We start from the raw sequence: 27,574 nt of genomic DNA, 5'->3' as shown, positions 1-27,574 counted from the left end.
ATCGCAATAAAACAGAAGTAACGTCATTTTGTTCTCAAAGGCACGAAGTTTGTTTTCGGAGGCCTGCCATTACAGCTGTATATTCAAATGCCCCGTCAATCAGCTTGATCGGCGTTCCGAGATTTCAGCGTGGAAAGCGAATAAAACCGTAACTGGAAGATCTCAGAAGCAGCAGTTGAAGTGGGAGGTAAGGCACCAAGGCAACCAGTAGGCGAGCTCTCTCAAGTAACAAAGGACCTAATAAATAAACGTCAAAACATGAAACTGTCGAACTCGAGAGATCAGACAGAATTCGCTGAACTGTCGAAACTGATCAACAAGAAGAAAGTAAGGCATATCCGAAATTATAACGTGGAAAAGATTAAAGAAGCAGTAAAATATGGACCCACCATGAAATCAGCGAGAAGAAAACTTGGCATAGGACAAGGCGAAATGTATTCACTGAAGGATAAGCAGGGTAATATCATCAGCAATTTCGATGACATAGTAAAAGCAGCGGAAGAATTCTATACTGACCTGTACAATTCCCAGAGCAGCCAAGCTTTCATTCGAAGTAGTGACCAACAGGATACAGAGGCTCCTTCTATAACTAGCGATGAAGTTGGAAAGACCTTGCAAGACATGACCAGGGGAAAAGCTGCTGGACAAGATGGAATACCAGTCGATTTAATCAAAGATGGAGGAGATATCATGCTTGAAAAGCTTCGGCCCTTTATATGCAATGCTTCACGACTTCAAGTGTACCAGAAAGCTGGAAGAACGCCAACATTATACTCATTCATAAGAAGGGAGACGGTAAAGAATTGAAGAATTATAGACTCATTAGCTTGCTTTCAGTATTGTATAAAATATTCAGCAAGATAACTTTTATTATAATCAGGGAAACACTTGACTTCAGCCAACGAAGAGAACAGGCTAACTTCAGGAAGGGATATTCTAAGAAGGATCATATCCTTGTCATCAATCAGGTAATAGAGAAATCTGCGGAGTACAATCAATCTCTCAATATGGCTTTCATAGATTATGAAAAAGCATTTGATTCAGTAGAGATACCAGCAGTCATAGAGGCATTGGGCAATGAAGGAGTACAGGAAGCATAAGTGAATATCTTGGCAAATATCTACAAGCATTGCACAGCAACCTGGGTTCTCCACAAGAAAAGTAGTAAGATACCTATCAAGAAAGGTGTCCGGCAAGGAGACACAATCTCTGCAATGCTATTTACTGCATGCTTAGAAGAAGCATTCAGGCTCTTAGACTGGGAAGGCTTAGGAGCTAGTGAGGATCAACGGCGAGTATCTCAGCAACTTTTGGTGTGCAGATGACATTGTCCTATCCAGCAACAATGGGGACGAATTACAGCAAATGATTGAGGACCTTAGCCGAGAAAGTGTAAGAGTTTTGTTGAAGATTAATATGCATAAGATAAAGGTAATCTTCAATAGCCTGGCAAGGGAACAAGAATTCAGAATCGCCAGTCAGCCTCTAGAGTCTGTAAAGGAGTACGTTTATCTAGGTCTACTACTCACAGGGGACCCTGATCATGAGAAGGAAATTCACACAAGATTAAAACTAGGTTGGAGTGCATGCGGCAGGCATTGCCAGATCCTGACTGGGAGCTTACCACTGTCGTTGAAAGGAAAAGTGCACAAACATTGCATTCTACCGGTGTTAAGATATGGGGCAGAAACTTGGAGGTTAACAAAGAATTTCGAGAACAAGTTAAGGACCGCACAAAGTGCGGTGGAACGAAAAATGTCAGGCCTAACGTTAAGAGACAGGAAGAGAGCGGTGTGGATCAGAAAGCAAACGGGGATAGCCGACATTCTAGTTGACATTAAGAGGAAAAAATGGATCTGGGCAGGCCATGAATGCGTAGGATGGATAACCGGTGGACCATTAGAGTTACAGGATGGATACCAAGAGAAGGTAAGCGCAGTCGAGGACAGCAGAAAATTAGGTGGGGTGATGAAGTTAGGAAATTTGCAGGCGCAAGTTGGAATCAGCTATCGCAAGACAGGGGTAATTGGAGATCACCGGGAGAGGCCTTCGTCCTGCAGTGGACATAGATATAGGCTGATGATGATGAGGACCTGGCGGTCGCAACTCACTGCTTTTGACTGAACAGGTTAAGAAACAATGAAACTGCCCGCGTCACCAAATTCAGACAGACTTCGACAAGCAAAACAACACAACATGTTAGGCTGACGTATTGTAACAGGTGAAATTTACGAGCGCGCCTTTCTGCACACTTCAAGAGCTGCATTGCAGTGCAAGTGATAGCGGCGTCAACGCCCGCCGCTATCGATGGGCGCTCTTACGGTGGGCGTTGAAAAAATTGTATCTATTGATAATGATCAAGTAAAATAGAGTTGTGTCTTCTTTTCTCACCATGCGTATATAAAATTCATTAGGAATTTTATTTCCGTTGAATGAATCTAACTGTGCCTCTCTTTAATTATAAAACGCTTTTTCTTTCCCAATGGTTCTTCCCTCCAAACATAGTCGCGCTTCAATCGCTGCTCCCGTAACAACCCTTGCTGATGTCAGTGACAATTCGTTCTGAACCGCTTTTCACCCGAAGCTTCGCGACCTATGTGGATCGACCTTGCCGTGTATTGTTGATCACGTGGTCTGCCGCGGATGCGAGGGCGAGCACGCGCGGGCAAGCCGAGAAGGCTGTAAGCTTGATGCATGCTTCATACCGTGGTGTATCCTCCTTGCTTGGTGCGCGCCGTCTTCCCTCTGCAGGTCACGTGATCTGAGCTTTGAAGACGCAGAACAGTTAAAACAGTTAAAACACGCAGCATGAAACATTCTCATAGGGACACGCACGCACGCTCCCTGGTGCCGGCGCTCATCCTGATACCGCTACAGCGATTGCTTACGGTTATCGAGTGAAATCGGTTCCTGTTTGTCTTTTAATGCATGACAATACGCATCTTCAGTTAGCAAGCGAATATTTACTGCAATTTATGCGGTCCATAATACTACGAATGTTAGTTTGTGTCTAATAGCCTGCGATCGCTATAAATGCATTTCTGGCAAAACTGCGACTTCTTTCTGCTGTTCGCTGCGCGTACGCTCTCGCCCTTATACGTTCCTACAAGTTACAGCCTATGCAACATAGCTAAGAAATAGTTTCACCTTTTTTTACTGCAACTGCGTGGCGTGAAATTGTTGCGCTGGCGCTCCACTGAGAGGCAGACAAGTTGAAACTTCAACTAACAACTATTCCATTGGTCGTGCTATTGCTGATCACAAGTACACATCATACAGTGCAAACTCATAGAACACGTAAATACATTAGTTTCTAAATGCACAAAGTGTAAGAGTTCGAAGACAGAGACGACCCCGGTTACAACCACACCTCTATTGCACAAAATGTGTCCGCTATATCAGAAGTTCGTTATAGCTGAACCTAATTATTCTCAATACTGACGATACAAAACTCAGCAAGGCGCAGAAGAGTCACCTTATTTTTAAAAAAATGAAGCGCACTACATTTACTGGCAGAAATTTATTATTGAGCTTAGTTTCAGGAGTTTTCACCCAACAATGGAGTTCTAAAAGTTTCTCTAACTGTTTATGCAGCTCTAGGTAAAGCCCCCAGTATATACGAAATGCTTGAGCGAGCTGTAAAGCTTAAAAAGACAGACCATAGCGACATCACAGGAACGAGTGCTAGCTTGTCGTTCCTATCCCGGCTTGTCGACACGACGCCACGCTACGGTTTATTTCGTTCGTTGTAAGCGAACTGATAAGGGCACCGGGTCGTTATAAGCGGGCGATTCCCTCATAGACTCCTTGCGACACATTTGGTTGTTTTGAAATTGTATGTGGTTTCGACTGTACTGCACGTGCGGGCTGACTAAAGGATTTGTATTATTGCCTTTTCTAGCCGCACTGGGCTCCGCATTGAGGATGCTGTCGGGGCGCCGAAGGTGAGCTAGGTTTTATGAGTCTTCTGCATTGGCGCTTAACTATAAATGCGTTAACAAGTGATTAGCAGGGATTGTCACTAATTACTAACGATAGTTAATTATATCAAACAGTTGTGTAGTGAACTGACACATACAACACCTTCGACAGAGTGGGTACACACTTCTACGGCAGCGAAGCAAAGCAAATACGGGGTGATCATTCCTAAGTTTTCCGTAATTTCTAAAAATCATATGTGGCAGATAGCATGATTCTTGTCCTTGAACTACATTATTTGAAGAAGCGGACATTACTCGCAAGAGAAACGAATCACATGTTCAACTAATTAAAAACACTAATTTACTTCTTAATTATTAATTTACGGCACATATTTGCTATGTGCGAATTGCAGCCGGTGAGCTTGCAAAACGTACCCACTGTTACATTCACTTCGAGCGGCCATGTCCGGACCACGTGCAAACGCATGGGAAACGGCGTGCCTAACGATCTCGCGCGCGAACATGAACAGACATGTCCGTCGCGAGGGTCAGAGATACGTCAGAGCCGAAACATGCCGTGCCGCCTTGCGACCCTCTCACCCCCGCTGAGGACGTTCACCCCGCTACGGTCACTCACCCTCACTACTTCGTCTGGTTTGCCCTATCCTGCATTGGAGGCAGGGGAGGGGAAGAGTGCCCGGATGGTGGAGAGTATAAGAAAGTCAGCAAGCAGCCACGTGGAAAAGCACTTTTGCTTTGCCCTAGCGTGCAGGTGCATGCACGCTGAACGTTTCTCTTATGTTTTCTTGGAGCACAATAGCCTCGAAACCGAGTTAAAGCGATACGCGGATGGCGCTGTCGAAAACATAGGGGAAAGGGAGGCGCTCTTCCGCTAACTGTGGGCACTCCCACCGCGCCTGCGTTTGTTGAAAACGGCCGCTTACGGCGTTTCACGGGCCGCAGGCAGCCGACAAGACGATTATGTGTCACAATGACTTCCACCGAGTCATTTTTACAGCGAAGCTGGTATAGGTAGAGCTCTGTGTTTTCGGAGTTTATTTTTCTTCAAATTCTGAGGGTGCTTTTCGAAGTTTATTTTCTGGCGGGAATTCGGAGTTTATCGGAGTTTATTTCTCGTAAATCCCCAACTCTCCGGAATTCGGAGTTAAATTTTGCATTATTCTCAAGGCTCCAAAATCTTAGATGAAATGATATCTGAACACGAAAAATTCAGAACACACGGCGCGTATTTTTGTTGTATGGAAGGTTTGAACACACAAACACATATACACACAAGTACAAATACTTGAATACAAAACACCTACGTACGTGTGCGCGTATTACAACCTTAAAGCTTGTTGTAATACAAGCAATCATACTTTACGAGGTTGCTGTCCCTGATGGAACTACGCTCCTTTCATTGATGATTCTAAGCTTTGAAAACGCCCTTTCAACTTTTGCCCTAGAAGACTCAGCGCGCAGCGAGAAAACACTGGCCACTGGACAGTGTGAAGTCTCCAAGGCGACAGGGGTTCAGCAATGTTACTGAATAATTAGCTGTGATAGTTTGCAAAATCACTCATGAGCTGGCTCATGTTGTCAGTTTCAAGAAGCACTAACTTAAAAATCGGCGCATAGGTTTCGAACGCACAAGGTAACTCATGATTCACATTTAGATTCACAGTTTGAACACTATACCAAAACGATTCATTTGTGAACTGGAGTGCATCAAAAGGTTCCTCTCAACTGCCTGTCTCCACTTTTCAGCGACAGCAGCGTGCTATCCATGAAGGATGCGGTAGTCGTTGAGCGGTCATACGTCTCTCGCTCCGTGTGCGACAAGCCCTTTGTTAAATGTGCGATGGGTGTCGTCTGCAAGATACTGTTGACCTGTGGTAAAGTTTATATCGGCCAAACCGGGCGATGTATCAATGACTGCTTAGAAGATGCCATTTCGATATAGAACAGAACAGGGTCATATTGGCCGTTAAAATCGGAGTTTATTGGATAAATCCGCATTGACAAAAATTTTACCATCGAGTGTTTATTGGATTTTTTCGGATTTATCCTAAAACACGGAGCCCTAGTTATAGGCTAGGTTCCAGGAGTTCGCGTCCGGCAACGGAAGTAGATAGATCAACAATTTCAGACACGTCCGAATGGTGGCGTTTTTAAACTTCGGGATCGTAAAACAATTATAGCCTAGGTGCCAGGAGATCGCGTCCGGCAACACACCGAAAGTAGACGCGTCGTGCCACCTTGTGGCGTCGGATGAAAACGTCGAGATGGCTGCGTTATTAAACTTCGGGATCGTAAAGCAACTTAAAACGCGTAGCGTCACCTTGTGGCGTCGTATTAAAACGTCAGGATGCGGCGTTTTCAAACTTCGGGATCGTAAAACAACTTCAGACGCGTCGTTCCACCTCGTAGCGTCGAATGAAAACGTCGGGATGGCGGCGTTTTCAAACTTCAGGACCGTAAAACAATTTCAGACGCGTCGCGCCACTTTGTGGCGTCGTATGAAAACGTCGGGATGGCAGCATTTTCAAACTTCGGGATCGTAAAACAATTTCAGACGCGTCGCGCCACCTTGTAGCGTCATATGAAAACGTCGGGGTGGCGGTGTTGTAAAATTTCGAGATCGTAAAACAATTTCAGACGCGTCGCGCCACCTTGTGGCGTCGTATGAAAATGTCGGGACGGCGTTTTTAAACTTCGGGGTCGTAAAACAACTTAAAACGCGTCGCGCCACCTTGTGGCGTCGTATGAAAATGTGGGGATATCGGCGTTTTTAAATTTTGGGGTCGTAAAACAACTTCAGACGCATCGCACCACCCTGTGGCGTCGTATGAAAACGTCGGGATGGCACCGTTCTTAAACTTCGGGATAGTAAAAAAAAACGTGTGCACGCTTTTCGCAGGAACTTATGTTAGCTTCTTCAATACGTGACGTAGCTTACGCTGGCGGCCACGTGCATGCGAACCGCCCACGTGGCACCGATCCCGCAAACTTGGAACGTTTCACCGAAGCAATGGTCAATCACCACATACACAGCTTCGATGGTCATACGCCTTCACAGAGTGGAATGGCACTGAATTTTTTTTCTTTCATGCTATTTTTTTTATTTTTTGTTCTTCATGCAATCGTATGACGGAACTTTTAAATCTTGGTTCGTATTTTCAACCAATTTTCTTTTATATCAATCGACGCGGCGAGTTGCTTACACATTAAAACAGTGCTCCTTTTGGCCACGGTTCGGCGCACAAAGTTACCAGTAACCGCAATGCCAAACAGTTATCACTGCGCTGGCGATGTGAAGTTCCGCATTTAGTTTAAACAGACCCATGGTGGGAGTGCCAACAGTTATTAGAACAGCGTCTACCTTCCCACTTTGTTTCCGACGGCGGCCGCCACGTATCGCTCATACCAGGGTTCGAGGTTATCTGACACGCGCTCCTGTGTCCGCTCATATTGCTCACGATAGTACGTCAATGGATAAAAGAGCGCTATGTTAAAAAAGTAAGTGGTACAACAGAGGGCGGGAACTAGTCAAGCTGTCTGTTTCAGCTTTTTTTCCCTTACCTCCCCCATCACGTTGATGGAAAAAATACAGGTTATTATTATTATTATTATTATTATTATTATTATTATTATTATTATTATTATTATTTTAACAGCGAAGCTGTTCTTAGTCGAGCCTTCACCGTCTGTCCGATGTCACGTGACCAGGAGAGGAGGAGAGCCGCGCCGGAATAGGGCAGGTCACGTGACCAGCAGAGGAAGAGAGGCGTGCTGGGGGAGGAGATGACCAATTAGAGGCCGCACTGGGCGCGAGGAGGAGAGGCGATGGGTATAAGCAATTGTCTATAGTCGGGTGCAACTTTAGAAGGCAGCGGCATTTGCTCCTAAAAGGCGGATGCACACGAGCCTCCACCAATGGGCGCACACTCTAGACTGACGTCATGCGCCGGACGGCCGGTGACACCGCCGACGGAGAGCATGCAGCCCGCGCTTCGAGCTGGGCCGAGTCTAGCGGAGTCGCGTCAGCGGGACTATTTCTTTAGTCGCGGAGGCAATCGGCTGCCGCGCTTCGGTCGTCCGGGCGGTGCCTCTCCTGTCTTCTTAAGTTGTACCCGACTATAGGTGGTGTTGGTATAAGATAAAGTGTTTCTGTGCAGCGCGCCCTTACGGTTAACGAACGCGCATCGCAGTCCAGGTGTTGGTATAAGACAAGGTGTTTCTGTGCAGCGCGCCCTTACGGTTAACGAACGCGCATCGCAGTCCAGGTGTTGGTATAAGATAAGGTGTTTCTGTGCAGCGCGCCCTTACGGTTAACGAACGCGCATCGCAGTCCAGGTGTTGGTATAAGATAAGGTGTTTCTGTGCAGCGCGCCCTTACGGTTAACAAACGCGCATCGCAGTCCAGGTGTTGGTATAAGATAAGGTGTTTCTGTGCAGCGCGCCCTTACGGTTAACGAACGCGCATCGCAGTCCAGGTGTTGGTATAAGATAAGGTGTTTCTGTGCAGCGCGCCCTTACGGTTAACGAGGGCGCATCGCAGTCCAGGTGTTGGTATAAGATACGGTGTTTCTGTGCAGCGCGCCCTTACGGTTAACGAACGCGCATCGCAGTCCAGGTGTTGGTATAAAATAAGGTGTTTCTGTGCGGCGCGTCCTTACGGTTAACGAACGCGCATCGCAGCTGGACTGCGATGCGACTATGGGAAGACCACGAGTAGTGCGTACTACTGAGGAAGAGGCTGCCTCCCGCGAGCGTCAGCGACAGTTGGCTAGTGAATGGGCTCGTCATTTACTCTCATTTCTCATCTGATTATATTTAAGTCCACTGCAGGACGAATGCCTCTCCCTGCGATCTCCAATTACCCCTGTCTTGCGCTAGCTGATTCCAACTTGCGCCCGTGAATTTCCTGACTTCATCACTTCACCTAGTTTTCTCCGTCCTCGACTGCACTTACCTTCTCTTGGTACCCATTCTGTAACCCTAATGGTCTACCGGTTATCCATCCTACGCATTACATGGCCTGCCCATCTTCATTTTTTTCTCTTAATGTCAATTAGAATATTGGCTATCCCCGTTTGCTCTCCGATCCACACCGCTCTCTTCCTGTCTCTTAACGCTAGGCCTAACATTTTTCGGTCGATCGCTCTCTGTGCGGTCCTTAACTTGTTCTCGAGCTTCTTTGTTAACATTCAAGTTTCTGCCCCATATATTAGCACCGGTAGAATGCAATGATTGTACACATTTCTTTTCAATGACAGTGGCAAACTCCCAGTCAGGATTTGGCAATGCCTTCCGTATTCACTCCAACCCAATTTTATTCTTTTGTAAGTTTCCTTCTTAAGATCAGGGTCCCCTGTGACTAATTTACCTAGATAAAAGTACTCCTTTACAGACTCTAGAGGCTGACTGGCGATCCTGAATTCTTGCTCCCTTGCCAAGCTATTGAACATTATCTTTGTCTTCTGCATAATAATGTTCACGGCCGCTGTTACACTTTCTCGGTTAAGGTCCTCAATCATTTGTTCTATTTCGTCCCTATTGTTGTTAAATAGGACAATTTCATCTGCAAACTGAAGCTTGCCGAGATATTCGCCGTCGATCCTCACTCCTAAGCCTTCCAAGTCTAAGAGGTTGAATACTTCTAAGCATGCAGTGAATAGCATTTGGGAGATTGTGTCTTCTTGCCTGACCCCTTTCTGGATAGGTAACTTTCTACTTTTTGTGTGGAGAGCCAATGTAGATGTGGAATCTTTCTAGACATTTCCCAAGATATTCAAGTATGCTTCTTGTACTACTTGATTACGATCTGCGGGCATTGCGTGGCATTAAATTCAGGCGCCGACGCCGGGCAAGCTTCCCTGTTGTACAAAGTGGTCCTAACTATGCTTCGTCTGGTTTTCCGCTTCCTCCGTGGAAAGCTACAGAGCGCATACCATGCGTCGCAGGACACGCGCCTCCTGGTGTTGGTCATCAGCCTAACCGGCGTGCTCATAGCCTCATGCGCCCTGCTGCTCATGGTTGTGGCACAGGACGACGGCGTTGATTGCGGCCAGCCACCCGACTGGAGCATGCACGTCGACCCCAAGGGTGAGGCTCAGGACTTGAGAAAATATTCACTTTCGGCCAAGCTTTGACTTTATTTTTCTTTGTAAAAAACTCTGCCCAGTTCTCTTTCCTAGGTTGGTAAGATTTAAAATAAAATAAGTTACCCCTTTTCTTTAAGGTGCAATATTATTTCTTTATCCACTTAGAATCGAAATTTTGCAGACTACTCGCAGATAGCCAGTATCTTGGACCTTAAACGCTTGTTTGCCTTTTGTCTTGTCTTCTGTCCTAGCTCCTATGCTCTGGTTTCACCTTAACAAGTAACCAGCACCTCCTATACTTACGTATTGTTTAGAATTCAAGCTTTCAAGTTTAAATTTACGCAACGAAAAATGGTACACGCATTGCAAGTATGATAAGCTTGAGTGCGTGCGGTTGGGGGCGCACATCTCTATACTCATAAACAAAACATTTCATTAGCAGCACTACGCAGATAAAAAAAAACAACTGACAAACAACCAATGGCGCGACCAGTGCTCATTGGCACGTCAACTGACCCTTATCAGCACTCACTCACGCTCCAACTGGTGCCCGACAAGAGTCACCCGCGTTTATACTCGCTTTTATTCAGACTTACGGGCACCCTTTAAATCTTATTACAGCGAAGCTGTTTATGGCTAGGGTTCCGTGAATGTTGTTCTGTGCGAGCAAAAATGCGGGCCGACCCTGGTGATAGTGCAGAAAGGGTCCAAGCGCAGTGACATATACCCCTGTGGACTCCGTGTGGTGGGCTCCGATATCTCTAACGCGTATTTGAACTACCCTTGTCACACCTGGGACCCAAAGAGGTCCCAGGAACAAGGGTAACAACAGAGGTTTTCAGAAAAACGTTTGTTGCACTTTTTCCAAAGACACTAGAGTTTTGGTGTTAGTTTTTGAGCAGGCATGAAGGTCCGTGTTCGTTCAGTGTTTGGTGAATATTGCTGAAGTTCTGGTGCTGCCATGGAAGTATGTGTCAGTGTTCTGTGTGTGACTTCCCAGTGAAGTTTATTCACTTGGCGGCGATGTGCTCTGCGTAGACGTTGCGAGAGGCTGCGATGGTCTCGCTGACTGCGAGCTCCTTGAAGAGTCGCAGGTACTTCCTGCTGCAGAACCGGCGTATGATGCGGTCGTTCCTGCAGCCCCAGGGTTCCAGCGCTCCGACGACAATCGTCTCCACGGACACCTTCTGGAATTTGCGCAGCAGGTACTCCCGGACACACTGGTACTTTTCCTTCGCCTGGTGGGCCGCGGTCAGGGCTGCGGGCTGCTTGTCGAACGGGCAGGTCACGTTCACGATGATCGCCTCCTCGCCCCTACAAAGTACAAGATCGGGACGGAGATTAGTCGTACCCACTGGCCAATTCTCGTGGGTAACAGTGAACTTGGTGAAGGCAGCGGCTTCACTCGGTTAACTATCAGGTTGTGGCGGTTTGTGTATGCTTGACTGTGAGTCATGCAGTGACACAGGACATGCGGCAGTGTCCCGGGTTGACAGCCGCACACCCTACCCCATTGGTCCACGACCGTAGCCCACGGCCTCGCTGCGTTCAGGGAAACGACGTTGAGTCGAGCCTGGTGAACGAAACGCCAGTCGGCAAACCTCGTGAATTGGCCGGTGCGCACAAAGTGGGAACTGCTCCGGTCTGCGGCGACACATTCCATCAATTTCCCCTAGTTGGGTTTATGGTAGAGATCGTGATTTCAGCCGTGCGGCAGTGCCGTCCTGAGTGTCCTCACCACCTTAGTGCGTTTCCTCGTACCGAGTATTATGTCACCCCTGGAGATGCGGGGGCCTCTTCCAACTCCCAGGCAACAAATACCCAGTCGCCGAGAAGCCTTGCCGGCCTCCGTCCACACAGACTGGAACTGCATCGCCGTGACCCGGAACTCGCCCTCCGTCTCGCCGCTCAGGTAGGCAGCCATGTCATCCGGATCTGCAGGCCGCCGCAGCCGCTCGCTGGTTACCTCCGTGAGCTCCCGCAACGCCAGTTCCTTGACCTCCGTGTCTGCAGACGAAAGCAGTTTGGATGCGTTATCAACTCTGCAGATGTCGCTGGTTTCTGCCACCAATGGAATGCCGAGCTTGCTAGCCGCGGAGCTACCGTAAAGGTAGTCGTTGGCAGCGTTGGCAGGTAGGTGTAGCGTCCGTTTGATCAGCGGGCGGAGCGTTGTGTCCAGGCGAGACCACTCTGCTCTACCAAGGGAGTCACACCTCATGGCGAAGTCAAGCGTCGGAAATTCGAATGGTTTAACGGCGTCCAATCTTTGCCACGGGGCGAGCATTGAGATAAGCAGGCGGCGACTCACGCTGATAGCGTCGTCCACCGCCGCCCGGTCCGGTATCACCGCGAATCCCACTCGTCGTCCGAGGAAGGTATGCGCCTCGAAGTCATCGGTCGAGGGAATTGGGGTGCCGTAGACAATGAAGGTCGTCAGTCTTGTCCACACGGTTGTCTTCCTGGAGAGGTGCATTGACTTTCATTTCGCGGGGTTGAGACGCAGCCTGAGCCGGCTCGAAAGGGCTGCCAGCGGCGTTAGATAATCGGCGTAGGCAAGCGCGTTGTGCTTCCTGTCGCCTCCCTGTAGCGCGCGCACGCCTGGGTCGAGCACCAGGTTGAACAGCTAGAAGGCCGCTCAGTGGGCAAGTCTAACGTATGCCGGCAGAGACCTCGATCGGTGAGGTGGTCCCCGCCGCCATGATGACGCTGGTCCTGTTGTTCCTGTAAAGATCAGCAACAACAGAACAAAAGTAAGCGCCACCGCTCACTCCCTGCAGCACGTCGATGAGGGCTTTGTGGGGTATCGAGCCAAATCCGTTGGCCAAGTCGAGGAATGCCCGCCCACAGGTCCCCACGGCCGGCTTTAGCAGTGTACAGGCGCCCCTGCAGTACGAAGTTGTGCTCGTACATACTGTTACGGTGAAGGGAAAGAAGAAGGTGACGCGAACGAGAGGAAGACGAAGACTCTGGCCGTTCCTGAGCGCCATATACTTCGCTTGTAAATATACATTCTACACTCGTGGGCCTGCTTTCTTCCTGCAACATTTTGGTTGAGGTGCTGTGTAAAATCACGGAACTTCACTGCGGACGTCATCTACCTGCCGCCACAATGGCAGATCAACCGACACAACCGGCATCGCCTCAGCAGTCCACGCCAACGGTCATCGTCACTCATCTGCGGGACCCGGGGACATTTTGTGGCACGGACAACGCCGACGTCGAGGACTGGCTTGCGATGTACGAACGAGTGTGCGACAACAACAGTTGGGATCCAACAATGATGCTAGCAAACCTGATGTTTTATCTGAAAGTAACTGCGAAGCAATGGTACGATACGCATGAAGCTGACCTAACAATCTGGGATGTCTGCAAAGAAAAAATGCGAGACCTGTTTGGCAGACCTGTCGGTTGTCAGTTGGCAGCAAAAAAGGAACTTGCACGCCGCGCTCAGACGTCCACAGAATCCTATGTCGTGTACATACAGGATGTGCTGGCTCTCTGCCGCAAGGCTGATAACACCATGACCGAGGAGGACAAGATTGGTCACATACAAAAGGTATTGCAGACGACGCCTTCAATCTCCGGATGTGTACGGATTGTGCCACTGTGGATGCAATTATAAAGGAGTGCCGGCGCTTCGAACAAGCGAAAGGCCGCCGCGTCCCTCAACATTTCGACAGACTGCCCAATACCGCCGCGACATCTTCGTGCGAAGACCCGCCGCGGTTCGTTCAGCCGACAGGATCAGAATATATAACGCGTATCGTTCGCCGTGAGCTTGAGGCCATGGCTCCGGCTCCAATTCGTTCCGACTGTCGGGAAAGCGTGCCCACTATCTCGCTTATACAAGCGGTCGTTCGGGAGGAAAAAGCGAGTTCGGGCATTCCATCTCTCTGCTCGGTCCGCCATAAAACACCTACCAGATTTCTCCGGCTGCTCGCTCCCAGACGCAAAGCTTTCCGCCACTCCGCCGCAACCCCCCTGACTGGCGCACAGCGGATGACAGACCCATCTGTTTTAATTGTTCCAGTATTGGACACATCGCCCGTCATTGCCGTAACCGCTGGTCGTCGTCTCCTCCGTGGTCGTCTCCGAGTCACTACCGCCAAGTACCAGACAATCGCACTTTCTCGCCCTACACACCGCCTAGGAACATCAACGCCGACAGTGCTCCACCAAGATCCAGCCGCTCCCCGTCTCCGCAAGGCCGTCGGTCCCGTTCGCCTCTCGTTCACCGCTCTTCGTCCCCATCTGCAACCGGTCGCTTCCCTTCGGGAAACTGGGCGGTGCAGCTCCCGGAGGTGAAGCTGCAACTCCGACCCGGCCCACAAATCCTCTGTTGACCCTGCCTACACGTGGAAACCTACTGGACATTGAAGTTGATGGTGTTCCTGTTACACCTCTCGTTGACACAGGAGCGCAGCTTTCAGTTATGAGCGCTGCTCTCCGCCGAAGGCTCAAAAAGGTTCTGATGCCCGCCGTACCGTGCACCGTGCGAGTCGCCGATGGGAGTACTTCACCTGTTCTTGGAATGTGCACAGCACGTGTGACCATTGCGGGCCATTATAGCGTTGTTTTATTTATCGTCCTTGAGCACTGTCCACACGACCTAATTCTCGGCCTCGACATCCTTTCGAAACACTCTGCCCAAATTGACTGCTCCGCAGGTGTTGTACAGCTGGATCTGCCGCTTCCTTCCGACGCAGACGCAACAACTTGTGCTTCACCCCGCTTATATTCTGCTGAGTTTGTAAGGCTGTCTCCACAGGCGGCTACCAATGTCCTCATGACGCCCTGTCCTCCCGTACCTGATGGCGAGTACGTCGTGTCCCCGCTTACTGACGTGGTTTTGTCACGCCATTTTGCCCTACCGAGCACCTTAATCCGGATCCTCGAAAACTGCGCTCGGGTGCCCATCCTCAATTTTGGATTTTCGACGTATGTGCTGCCACACGGTATTGCCGTCGCACTTACCACTCCTTTGGAAGAATTTGAGATTTCTTCTTTGGCCTCCGAATCCTTCTTGAGTACCAACGCAGCTTTGTCACCTATTCCTTCTCTGCTCGACGCCTGCGGACGATGTTTGTAAGATGATCGCCCCTGACCTTCCTTCAGGGCAAACAACAGCTCTTCGTCACCTCCTGTCATCTTATCGGGATATCTTTGATTTGGACGACCGTCCACATGGTCAGACATCTGTTGTCACGCATCGCATCAACACCGGTGACGCCAGCCCCATTCATAGGCGGCCATATCGTGTCTCGCCACGCCCGAGCGCAATTGCTCCATCACTGAGAGGGAATGTCTCGCGCTCGTATGGGCGGTCGCGAAATTTCGGCCGTACCTTTTCAGTCGGGGCTTCTGCGTCGTAACCGATCATCACGCCCTCTGCTGGCTCTCCTCTTTGAAGGACCCAACTGGACGACTTGCACGTTGGGCATTGCGTCTACAAGAATATACATTTTCTATTATGTATAAGTATATGTATCATATGGCAGGAGCCCCTTTTGGCAACGGGAGAGCACTACTTGGGAGGCGATCCACTCCTGCAAACGAGATGTCAAGCACCCCGCGTGCAGTTCTGAGATTGTGCGCCCAAGGGTAATGGGGCCCCAGTTCGCGGCATCTCCGAGGTTCCCCTTCTTGTGGATCAGCGCGGCCCGTGATTTCGTCCAGGCAGCAGGCGTCGCCCTGTACTTCAGGCAGACGTTGAACACTGCGATGAGAAAAACGGCCTAGGGTCAGTGGAGCGCCAGTGTTGGTAAGTGAGGCGGTCACTTCCGGGGGCAGTGTTCTCGCACTTGCGAAGGCGTGAAACTACCTCACTGTCAATGAACTGCGCAAGGCTGACTTCAGCCATGTCGCTTCGCTTCACTTTGCTCCGAAGGAGCGTGGTGTCGGCTTCTCGCGGCCCCCAAGTCTCGCTTAAGTGTTCTAGCTCGTCGAGGGGAATCGGACAGAGCTGTGTCTCGCCCTCCACGCCTCACTGTACTTTGGCAGTTTCGTAGGTACAGTGTCTGAATCTGAACAAGGGTAACAACACATTTTATTCAAATGTTCCTAACACAAGTAATAGGAACAGAAAGTGGAGAGAATACACGAAGGAAGGGGGAAGAAAAAAAGACGCAGAGGCCGAAGCGCCAGCAATGAGGCGCTAACGGTGGGCGACGTGGCGCTGTACAGGCGCGGCAATATGTCTCGTGATGCGGAAATCACGTCGCTGATGGCCAACCTGTTAAACAACGATCGGATCTGAGCCCAAAAGGCCGACTCGCGTCGGCCATGTCTACGTTCGCACCACCCTCTCTTTGTCGGCGTTCCAACCGCTTGCGTTCCTAGTTTCATGCCGCTCTCCCGGGGTGGCGGCACCGTCACGCGTGAATATAAGACAAGGTGCCGTTCTCCACTTTGAATTTCACTTCTCTCGTTGTAATGGGGCGGCCGCGTGTAGTGCGCACTACCGAGGAGAAACGCGCTACGAAGAGCGACGACGAGAACAAAGACAAGAATGTCCGCTCAAGACAATATAATGTGTTCGTAGCTTTGATCCAAATTATGTGTCACCTCTGTGTCATATGCTCAACAGCTTCGCTGGTCATCCACGTTCACAGAGTGGAATGGCTCATGAATTATTTTTACTCTTTAACTTTACATGTTGTGTCCACTTCGCCTGACCAATACTTACTCACATTCGTGCTCACGTTCACTCGCAATGGCCTACAGTCACTCACACTCGTTCCCACGTCCATTAAAACTCGCAGGCGCTCATTCCCGTTTGCACCCACGTCCAATCACACCTACTTACAATCTGTCCCACAGCTGTGAAATCACTGTGTGACGAGTATGAGTCAGTGTGCTCCTGGGTTAGTATACCGACCTATGCTGCCAGGGGAACTCCTCGCGGGAACTCCTCGAGGGAAGCGAGGTAGTGAACAGAGCGAATCGGAGCAGCTGGCAAGTGAGCGTATTGTAACGGCCGCTCTCACGAGATCTAAAAAAGAACGCAGCAAATCCAACTAGTTGGAATCTGTATACAGCGAAGCTTTGTGTGAGTGCATAAAGCATGTTATACACGCACACATGTCTATAGCATACATTTCATATAGCAAGGTGTTTCATATACATATATCTAAATATATACGCGATGATTTATGTGGATGATATACACTGAAGCCGGAGTCAAGACCGGATTTTCTGCGACACCAGATTTTAACGAGAAAGCGTTAAATCTGGTGTCGTATCCCCGAGCAAAAATTTCCGTATATATTTACCTATATGTATATGCCACGCCTTGCTATATGACATGCGGTATATGCAGGTTATGTTTCCACACCATTATATCGCTAAAGTTTCTCATACCTTGTCTTACATTCTTGACAAAGTTATTCCTTGGAATTTTAAGAATGACAGCGCACAAACAAATGTCATGAAACAAAACGACAGTGTATGCCTTTTATGCTAAATTTTCTCAGAGTGAAATATTAAAAGGGCGAATCAATAACAGAAACCTGAAAATGATGTCATTTTTTGGCGCGGCTGCGCACTACCTGCGGGGATCGTTCGGTGCAGGGGCCGCGTTTCTACCAGAAAGCTCGCCTTCGTGCATAGCGTTTGCCGCAAACGTTTCCCGGTAAAAATTGCGGTTCCATAAGCTGCAGTTGCCGGGAAGCGTGACAAGCAGTCAGTAAGCGTCCCCCAACTTTTTGTCATCTCGGTCTCATCGCCCCTTGCGCTGCCTCTGATCACGCATCAAACCTAATGCGCACAATTTTCTGCTAGTCTAAACACATTATGATGTTAAGCCAAAGCTTATTTAGATCAACTGGCTTATGACCTGCCACCGCAGTTATGCCCAAGCACACGGTAAGCACAACAGACCGCCACATACCTAAATGCTTCGGGGCTGCTTGGGCTTCCCGGAACAAGATAAACAATTTGTGGATTGGGAGTGCCTGCTAACTAGAAAACCAAAACACGCTGAAAGCAGCGAACACCCGATTTGTGTTTCACCGGCTTGTGTTTCCCGCATATAGACATACACAAGAGAAACGCCGTGCACGCATAGTTCAACGTGTGTCACAAGCAGATCGTCTGTGAACGGCACAACTCAAAAGAAAAATTGGGCAGCATGTTACACTCCTGTAGCACGTGAAGGCGAAAGCCTGCTGCACACTTGGTAATGCATTAAGTTGTACGATCTCCGGGGTCAGACTTGTTGCAAGACATAACGAGCCGCAGTGTGAAGTACACGTTTCTCTTGGACGACGACGTTTCTCTTGGACTTTGCTTTGCATCCTCAACAGGGGAAAGCAGCACTCGCGATCGAACTCCTCGCTCCCGCCGCTTCGCCAGTCGCACCTCGTTTCTCAGTTGGCGAGCATCCTCGGCCGTAGCGTACTTCCGAAACCTACCACGCAATCCGCTAGGCCCCGGGCAAACGTACTCCATGGCCGTCTTTCTCGCCTCGCTGTCGACTGTTGTCGAATGGACGACGTCAACTATTTCATCGTGTATGCACATAAACGTAATTCGGTTCATATGTGTTCTAAGGTTATCACGCTTGGCAACCAACGTTCTAGTGGAAGTTGACCAAGGACATATTATGGAAACAGTACGTGCCGACAGGAAGACAGGAAGAGAGCGGTGTGGATCAAAGAACAAACGGGGATAGCCGATATTCTAGCTGACATTAAGCGGAAGAAATGAAGCTGGGCAGGCCATGTAATGCTTAGGATGGATAACCGGTGGACCATTAGGGTTACAGAATGGATACCAAGAGAAGGGAAGTGCAGTCGAGGTCGGCAGAAAACCAGATGGGGTGATGAAGTTAGGAAATTTGCACGCGCAAGTTGGAATACGCTAGCGCAAGACAGGGGTAATTGGAAATCGTAGGCAGAGGCCTTCGTCCTGCAGTGGACATAAAATATAGGCTGATGATGATGATGATGGTGACGTGCCGACTAAGAAAATGAAGGTGTGTTCTTTTAGAGCGCCGCTCTTAGGCTCCTGCAGCGAGCGACGGCGTCCTACTTCGTAACTGAACGAACGAGTACGAGAGTACGGTGGCTAGAAGGCTTCTAGCCACCGTAACGAGAGCGAACGCGGCGAGGAGGAAGAGGAGAGGAGGGTCCAGTGGAACCTTGAGGCGGAGGAGGGTAGCGCGAGACGAAAAGCGACGATGGCTACGAGATGGCGCCAGAGTAGCGCGCGTCGTCTGGGAGGTCTGTCGACAGCGGCTGCTGTAAATCGCGCCCACGCGTGCCATATGCGCTGGCTCTGGCGATCTCCAGATTAGGAGAGGCAGTCGCGCCACACTTCTCTCCGGTTACAACTTGCCGTACGAGTCAGATTGTCTGCGCCATCCAATACATCGCGAAAGGAAAACAGGTATACAGTTGGGCTCAAATTTCGCATAAGGGAGTATCGTAATCGTCGGCAATTTTTCAAGTGCGGAGCACTTTAGGGGCCCGGGCTGTCGGCGTCTACACTCTAAAAAATGTTTACAACCTTTGGGTCGTATCGTGTCCCCTTACAATAATCGTCATCTGCCTTGTCCCGATTTCCTTCCTTTAACGCTGCGAGCCCGGTACTTCCTAGTCACCAAAGGCTTGCGCGTTATCAGCGTGACACAGCATTACCGGCCGGAAAGTAGCGAGCGCTAAGTTTTCAAGAAAGGAAACGCAAGCAAAGCAGATGACGATTATTGTTTGGGTGCAAAATACGACCCGAAAGGTGTAAACATGTTTAGAGTGTAATGTGTCATGTCGTCACGCTCAGAAAACACGAACGCAAAACAGGGCTAACACTTTCCAATACCAGCGCAAAACCGGGGTAAAATTAAACTAACTAGATTCAGAATAATATAAAATACAGAAATACTCATGAATTATTCGAATTATTTAACAGAAATTCGTTAAAATCGCATCTAACACGCCCGGCTGATACCGGCGCAGCGCAAAAAAAGCGCTCCACCACCCCACAAGTGGAAGCATTCCGCTTGCCGCGCCACCACTCCAGCGTCCAATCAGTGTGTGACATCTAGCAGGAGATGAGGAACGCGCCTAGAAAAGCCGTTCCCGCGCTCCGGAACGCTCTCGTAGAGTAATCATAGAGTAACATACCAGGACAAGAGAGGACACTTCCATGGGCCCCTGTGGCCGATTTTAGCCGATTTTGGTTCGCAGCGCACCTAGCGGGCGTGTGGAATCTACACAGACTTAGAGATCGGGACCGCATAAACACTAATCTCAAAGGCTATCTTCTGGTGATTAGAAACATTACACGGCCTTCAAGATTGCTTCCGTGGGAGTGCTCGTCCCGGAGGCTATATTTCGATTTTTTTAGCGCGTTGCTTGCATGCATCGAGTAGCTTCGTGTAAGCTGTACCGCCAGAGCAGCAAGCACACGATGCCACTGTGTGTTTATGCAGATATTTTAAATAAACATGACAAGTGTTGGAAGAGACGAAACATTTTATTTTCAAGTCATATTCTCAGTAAGCACATGCACACTTTTTTTTCGCAACGTTCGATGAACGCAAGCACAAAAAGATGGTTGCACTGCAAAGTGCTAGACATGTCAATACAGGTGCCATATGTTGAGAATAAATTTCACAAAAGGAATAAACAGGCGATATTATGAAAAACCCCACAGAAAAGTAAAACTGCAGAAGACAACATTCGCATTAAAGAGGAAAATAACGCTCGTCCATTGAAGCCTAACCTTTCTTATTAAGTGGTAGTTTCGGGCTGCATAGCAAGCAAGGAATGAAGGCTGCTCACTGCAGTTGTCAGCCAACCACGCTCTCTCCCTGTCCTGCCGATGTTACTGCACCTCGCAACACAGCAGTAATTCCCGTAGTACTTGACTATGGTCTTCATGACCTGAAAAAAAAAGTATTGGTTATGTCTTCTCTCCCGCCCTCGCGCAAATTTTCACCTACGCCCTTCACATTGCCCTTTCGCGAAAAGCGTCACGTGCAATTGCCGCAGCTTAAAAAAAAGGAAGCAACCTTCGCTGCCATGCATGCGCTACTGAGGCAGGAGTCTTTATTCAGAATACGTCGTAGCCACAGCTTACAAACATGCTTCTCAATTCGCAAGTTCTCTCTAATTGCGCTTGTAACAATGGCTTCAAGCAATCTGCGCACGCCACGAATAACTATCCTAAGCATAACTGCATGCTTTCACACAATTGCACACACATGCACTGAATTCAGACTACGTATACTGGCGTGTGCCGACTCACTTTCTCGCGCCAAGAAACGATTTTCTCGCAAACGTGCTGCGCAGCGTTCGAAATTGCTGTTTTTTACATAATGTGAAGCAATCCTCGAACATCATGCGCGAAGTGAAGAACACAAAAAGCTCTCTTCGCCGAACCGCACAATGCGACAAATGTCAACTTACGGTTGAAGTGACAAATACATGAGCAATTTGCAAAGTAATGACGGTAAAAAAGAACGTAATGAAGGCCTTCTTACCATGCAGCAGCCAAGGAGACAGACGTTAGGTCAGACAAACCCAGCAAAGACCAGGCAGACGTTATCGCACATCTTTTGTAGCGTCGCCTTGCCTGATCACACCATGGCCGATATTTTGTAGCATGCGTTATTCTTTATTCTATATACTAGTCTTATCATCTACTGCTCACGGCCGGCTGATCCCGTTGATAACGTCTACGTCTACAGCACGGTGTAAGAAATATACTCTTTAGGTGAGGACACTCGCCAGACTCGATCGACCAGATAAAGTAAAGCCCCTATATATATATATATATATATATATATATATATATATATATATATAGGGGCTTTAAGATGAAGTAGCAAAGTCGCGCGCCGATCGGCCCGGTGACGGAAGCGGATACCTATCGGCAGTACGACGCAACTTCAACACAGAAAGCTTTTTATTGGTTTAATCTCCCGTTGTTATAGCAACCGGCGGTTCGCGGGAAGTCCGAAATGATTGAGTGACGCAAGAAAGTAGGTCACCGGGGAGAGTGCACGCGTGCGTTCCTTATGTCGGCGCAAGCTCTCGCCTGCGTTCTAACTGAAGTTGCGTCGTTCCGCCGATAAGTATCCGCTGCCGTCACCGCCCCGATAGACGCGCGCCCTTGCTACTTTATTTGGTCGATCGCGTCTAGCAAGCAAGCCGAGAAGTGTCCCCACCTAAAGAGCATTGACCCTTTTCGCGGAGCAGTTTGTTTTAGAGAAACGAGATGGCGCTCACGGCGGCGCGCCATACCTCTCCTCAGCGACCGCGCACGAATACGAAACCATTACCGCTTCTACCTTGCTTCTGTGCGATCAGCTGTCGGAAATGCAACTGAGTTTTCGCTAACACACTGTGCTCCAATCATACTAGATTGAATCATGTGGATTGAAGACGTGTGCTGTAGTTGGCTGCAAAAATAGTGACTGGCATGTTAAGGAATAGAATGAATCTGTGTGGCCAAGTTCGCCGACCGCTGCTGCAACTGTCCGAACGTGTTACTGGCACTTCGTGATGTACGGCTTTCCTCGAGGATACAGAAATTTGCTCATCCGCCAGCCTTGTATCGCTAACCTTCAAAGAAAGGGCTTCATCCCCAGAACGTCGGCAAGAGTGAGTACCACTCGTTAAACAATGACAAAGGGAGTAGCGCCGCTTCCTGTCATAGTAAGTTTCGCGCAGGTTATCTATACACATCTTTCCCAAATGGCAGGAAAACTTACGGCCCCTCTATCGCCGACGTATCAAGAATAAGTGAATGGGCGCACACTTGAATATATGCGCACTGTATACGCACAATAAATTACGGACTACACCTATGGCGCACGAATGGTCGAAGCTGAATGTTCCGTGACGGTCCACAAGATTAGGCGAGTTACTAGCTGTAATATATATTTGCTACAAGGTACCCAATGTACAAAACAGCTACGTTTCACTCCTTGTACGCAGCAAGAACAAATATATAGGAACTGAGCACACCCGCGAGCGATTAGGCAGAAAATAATCAGGTAGTGGCCGCACCGAGGAACTTCACTGAGTCAGAAACTGACAAGCCACTGCTTCAAAATATTTGCCGAATAAAGAACAAAGAGCAAAACACACTAATCCTGACTGAATTCATAATCGGAAAGCTTGGATAGCTTGGAATACATATTTAGCCCCGCTTTTAGAACAAGCACCATATACGCTGCTTGCGCCGTTTGGACATAGCTTAATCAGCTCCGAAAGCGCTTTTGCATGTTCTCTCGAGCTGTGATCAAAGCTTCGTGTCGTCCACCTAGGCACCGTCTACGATATCTCCGAAAACAGAGGTTTTATAAGTCGCGCCGGCGTCATACACTTCCATTGTAAACAAGGAGGCAATGGAGGCAGTTGAGGCAAGCAATGGACGCGTCACCACGTGATCAAACAAGGCAGCGCCCGCGCGATCGCCGCGAAAAGGGTCAATATATCTTACACCGTGGTCTGCAGCCACATATACAAGTAGACGTATAGTGCACTATTGAGAAGTTACTACAGTAGATAACTAGTACGCCCGTTTCTTTGGAGACAGGCAGTGTTGTATTGCCCTCTAGCGGGCGGCATGAAGCTGCGTAGCTCGGCCGCTTTTAGGCTGGAGTGGCCACTCTTGTAATCCGTATTTTACTCAATGACGCTCTTTCCCGCCATGGACGCCGAACAGCAAGCACGCTTGGAACAACAGCGGGTGCTTGCCCCTGAAAGACAGCGCCGACACAGGGCTGATCAAGCAGTGCGCGCCCGAGAAGCTGAAGTTGCTAGTCAGCGCAGGCAAGCTAATCCCAACATCGTGAAAAGAATAGCTAAACACAAGGGAAACACCGGCGAATCACTGCTCCGCACTTCCCCAGCTTTCACGTTGAGTGGAACTGCGTTAGCGCCGAGTTTTTCGCTCTGTAAATGAAGTCATGCCTACCGTGTGCCGGCCGCCCCTGCCTAGTTCACACGGACTCCCGTGCTTCCGTACCTTGCCGGCAAGCTGTCTGGCCGACGCCGCGCATCACGCGCTGTATAGCTTCAGAAAATAAAATTGTTCTTACAAAGAGTATTTGTTCGTTTTTCAGCCCTCTCGTGTCGGCAAGGTGCCCGTTGCACAGGCACCACTCGAGACTTAAGAGTGCGTAGCATATACCGGGTGCGCCACGTAACTTGAGTCAAACTTTAAAAATATGTAAATTCCACGTAGCTGTATAGAACTAAGGTAATGTTGTTTGCCGTCGCTTGGAGATACGAAAATTATTTTTTGCATTCCGCCTAATGACATAATTAGTCTTAATTAATTAAGCAACTTCACAAATATTTTAATTAGACGGAAAGTGCCAATGAGAAAATTGTAGAGCGACACGAAAAACATCCAACACAGCTTTCTGTTGCTCAGCAAGTGGTATGCATAAAAGTGTTTTTCCAAGCATTAGAGAAGCCCGCGAATGCATGTAAAGTGCCTCGAGCGGCCAAACGCGTATATTACGTATATACCTTTTCGCTGTTTACAAACATGCGCCCTGGACGGCTTCCGTTTTGGCTCAATGACGTAGATATAGCGAGCAAGAAAGGCAATGGCGGTGATATAGATTAGCAGGGCCGCGATATTGTAGCGCTGCCTTTGTGGGGATGCGCGACTCTCACGCGTCTCCTGTAATCCGGCTTCACCGCGTAGCTAAGTGCCGACGGCGGTTGTGGTGGTTGCGGCGCATTGCGAGAGATGGCGCGAGTGTCGCGATGCTGGCGCCACCGAGCGGCGGGGTGACTTGGGAGAAAAGGTCGAAGGCGCTCTCTCTTTGGCGTGGGATCGGCGGCCAACACGCACGAACGCTTCGCGCGTGCGCCGGCCCGCTTCGCGCGACCGTCGCGCGAGGCTAAGAGCAGGACACCGGTATGGACGAACACGGATCGTTCGAGCGCGCCACCGTTTGCGTGTGTCACAGCTGTCCCCGATTTGTCGTCGTCGCGAAGTCGATCGACGGGGTAGACAAGCCGGTTGGTCGTTCCGTACGCAAGCGAGCACAGTGAAGAGAGTCAGAGTCGGGAGTAAACAAAAAAAAACAAGATATTTATCGGCTGATAAATATACACAAATTAATAAAATAAAATACACTAGACAAACTAACACAACTGAACTTAATATAACACAATGATGAAGACAAATAAATACGAGCAATTAATAGTAAGTATAAATATGAAACAGTAAATATAAAAATGAAACAGTGCGAAGATCAAATACACAAGAATACACTTAACAGTATTTCACTAAAGCAAAGTTCAAAAGAAATCAAAGTTCAAAAGAAAACAAATGGTGTCATACGCATGGCCGGGCAGCAGCAGCAAGTCCATCAACCGTGAAGTCGGTGCACAAAGCTTTCCCGAACAATGCTGGCGGTCCGATCTTGTCGAGGTGAATGCGAATTGCTGGGCTGGGTTTCCCGGGAGTCTAGATTTGACGTCTTCTCTCAAGCAGGTTGAGCTAACTTGAGGCGAACTACCGTGAGCTTCGTTGCAGACGCTGGTTTTACATCTCGTACGTCAACAAGTTCCTCGGAGTTCCGACGTGGCCAGGCGGCCCAGGCGATACTGGACGGCACTAGCCCCCCAACGGCTCCTCAGCAGCGCATAGGTTCAGCTTCTAGACTAATCAGCAGGGCCCAAAACCTGCGCTTAAATAGCCTCTCCTTTCCCTAGTTCCCTATGTAGGGAAACTGCCGCTATGTAGAGTTCTCCGAATTCACGGCTCCTAGCTCCCAACAGTCTTGGCCGCGTCCCTTTTACCATGGACGAAGAACCGCAGATTCTCCTCTCTTTCAATGTCAAGGGCCAAGGTCGAGCCCGGCACTACCACGTCGCCGTACACGCACACTTCGGGGTCCGTAATCGGCGTGTCGCGTCTCGAATCGAGATGCCGCCCGTGAGGCCACGACGCTTTTGACGCCCGTAATTCGGCGTGTCGCTAATCAGTGTCAAAACCACTCTCAAAAATATATCGCTCCGTGGCAGTCGCTAATGGAATTTATAAGCCGCATAGTGAGTGCACCACGTTGTTGGCGGCCGTTAATTGGCGTCAATAACCGCTCGAACTCTCGAAAATATGCCGCTCCGTGACAGCGTGACTGTACACGTGAACGACTAGGCGATGGTGTCATAGCATGGGGCGAACGTTTTCGCTCGCTATCGGGTCGCGGTGAGTCGGACTTCCTTGATTTGTCGCGCGCCCGTGTGAATGTTCTATTGGTTGTAATTCGGCTAGTGTGCATTAGTGTATGAAAGGTGCAATAAATGCCCTTTTGATTGTTTGCACTACTGTGTTGTCGTTCCTTTGTCCCAAGAGCACATGTGAGACCCCACGCCTTCCGCTCGATTATATGCCAGTCTTATCATCCACTGTTCACGGCCGGCTGATCGCTTTGATAACGAGGGCGGGACATCGCTCTGAACAATGACAAAGCGCGAAAAGTGCGAAAAGGATTATCATCGAAGGAGGAATCGCTACGAAATCGCGGCCCTGGGCCGCGATTTTGTAGCGATGCCTTATGACTTATTATTGCGATAGCAATTATATTGACACTTCAACCGGATTTCTGCCGTCGCCGTGAGGTTCCGTATAGATAAAATCTGCGCCGCCCGCCGTATGCCCGAGCGGAAGCGTGCGGGGACGCGCGCTATCACGGAGAACGAACGCACTCAATCTCCCACGCGCAAGCAAGGAAGCGGGAGGCCAGCGCCGGAGGCAGGGGGGGGGGGGGGGGCGCACTTCTACTCTGCCAACAACCGCGCTCGTCGCTCGCCCGCACCGTCTCTTATCTCCACACGGCTCTGACGTTGGTATGCGCTGTGCATTCGCCGCTCAGTTTCCGTTGAAGCGATAGACCGCACGTACCTTCGCCCGCTGCGGCGTATGCGCTTGCTGCCAGCGTTTTGACAGTCGTTGTCTGCAGTCATTCAGTGTGATCTATTCATGTTTGTTTGTGCGCGCTCAGACCACGCTTGTTCATTCAGTTAGTAATAGTCGGGCCACATTTTCCAACGCACGCTACACATGCAATGCTGCCCGGATCGGCAGTGCAGCGCTACAGGTGTGTCCCTTCGCACGCGCTGCCCACGGGAAGCACTTCTCATCAACACCACCGTTTCACACGCGCCTTCTCGTGGCCATCGAGTCTCTCTTCATGTCGGTCTACTTACGCCGCAGCACACCTGCTTACTTAATCAGCTCATGTTTACTACAATTCATATTGCTACCAAAGCCGCTCACCTTACTTCGTATGACATTGCTGTGTTGCTATCGCATTCATTGCTTCGCCCTTAGGGCGAAACTGTGACATTTTTTACACTAGTCTTATCATCCACCGCTCACGGCCGGCTGATCCCGTTGATAACGCGAGCGGACCGTCGCTCTGACCACTGACAAAGCGCGATAAGCGCGAAAAGGCATTCTTACTTTAAAGGCATCGCTACAAAATATCGGCCCAGGAGTGCGCTTTGTGATCCGGCACAGTAGACTGATAAAGCCCGTGACCGGAAGTTTCTTGGGAGCGCACTATCGCTG

The 27,574-nt window shown here is 49.3% G+C and overlaps 1 protein-coding gene across 1 annotated transcript in view; it reads left to right on the top strand.

Moving 5' to 3' along the window:
• Positions 1-3,907: 3,907 nt before the first annotated feature.
• Positions 3,908-27,574, top strand: part of LOC125947030 (uncharacterized) — a 49,239-nt gene continuing 25,572 nt past the window's right edge. Inside the window, exons 1-2 of the mRNA XM_049671313.1 lie at positions 3,908-3,944; positions 9,887-10,028. Coding sequence (XP_049527270.1) covers positions 9,956-10,028 — 73 coding nt within the window. The 5' untranslated portion in view covers positions 3,908-3,944; positions 9,887-9,955. The remainder of the gene's footprint in view (positions 3,945-9,886; positions 10,029-27,574) is intronic.

Source organism: Dermacentor silvarum, chromosome 7 (assembly GCF_013339745.2).
Source record: "Dermacentor silvarum isolate Dsil-2018 chromosome 7, BIME_Dsil_1.4, whole genome shotgun sequence".
Classification (NCBI taxonomy): Eukaryota; Metazoa; Arthropoda; class Arachnida; order Ixodida; family Ixodidae; genus Dermacentor; species Dermacentor silvarum.
This window is presented reverse-complemented; position numbering and strand designations above follow the sequence as displayed.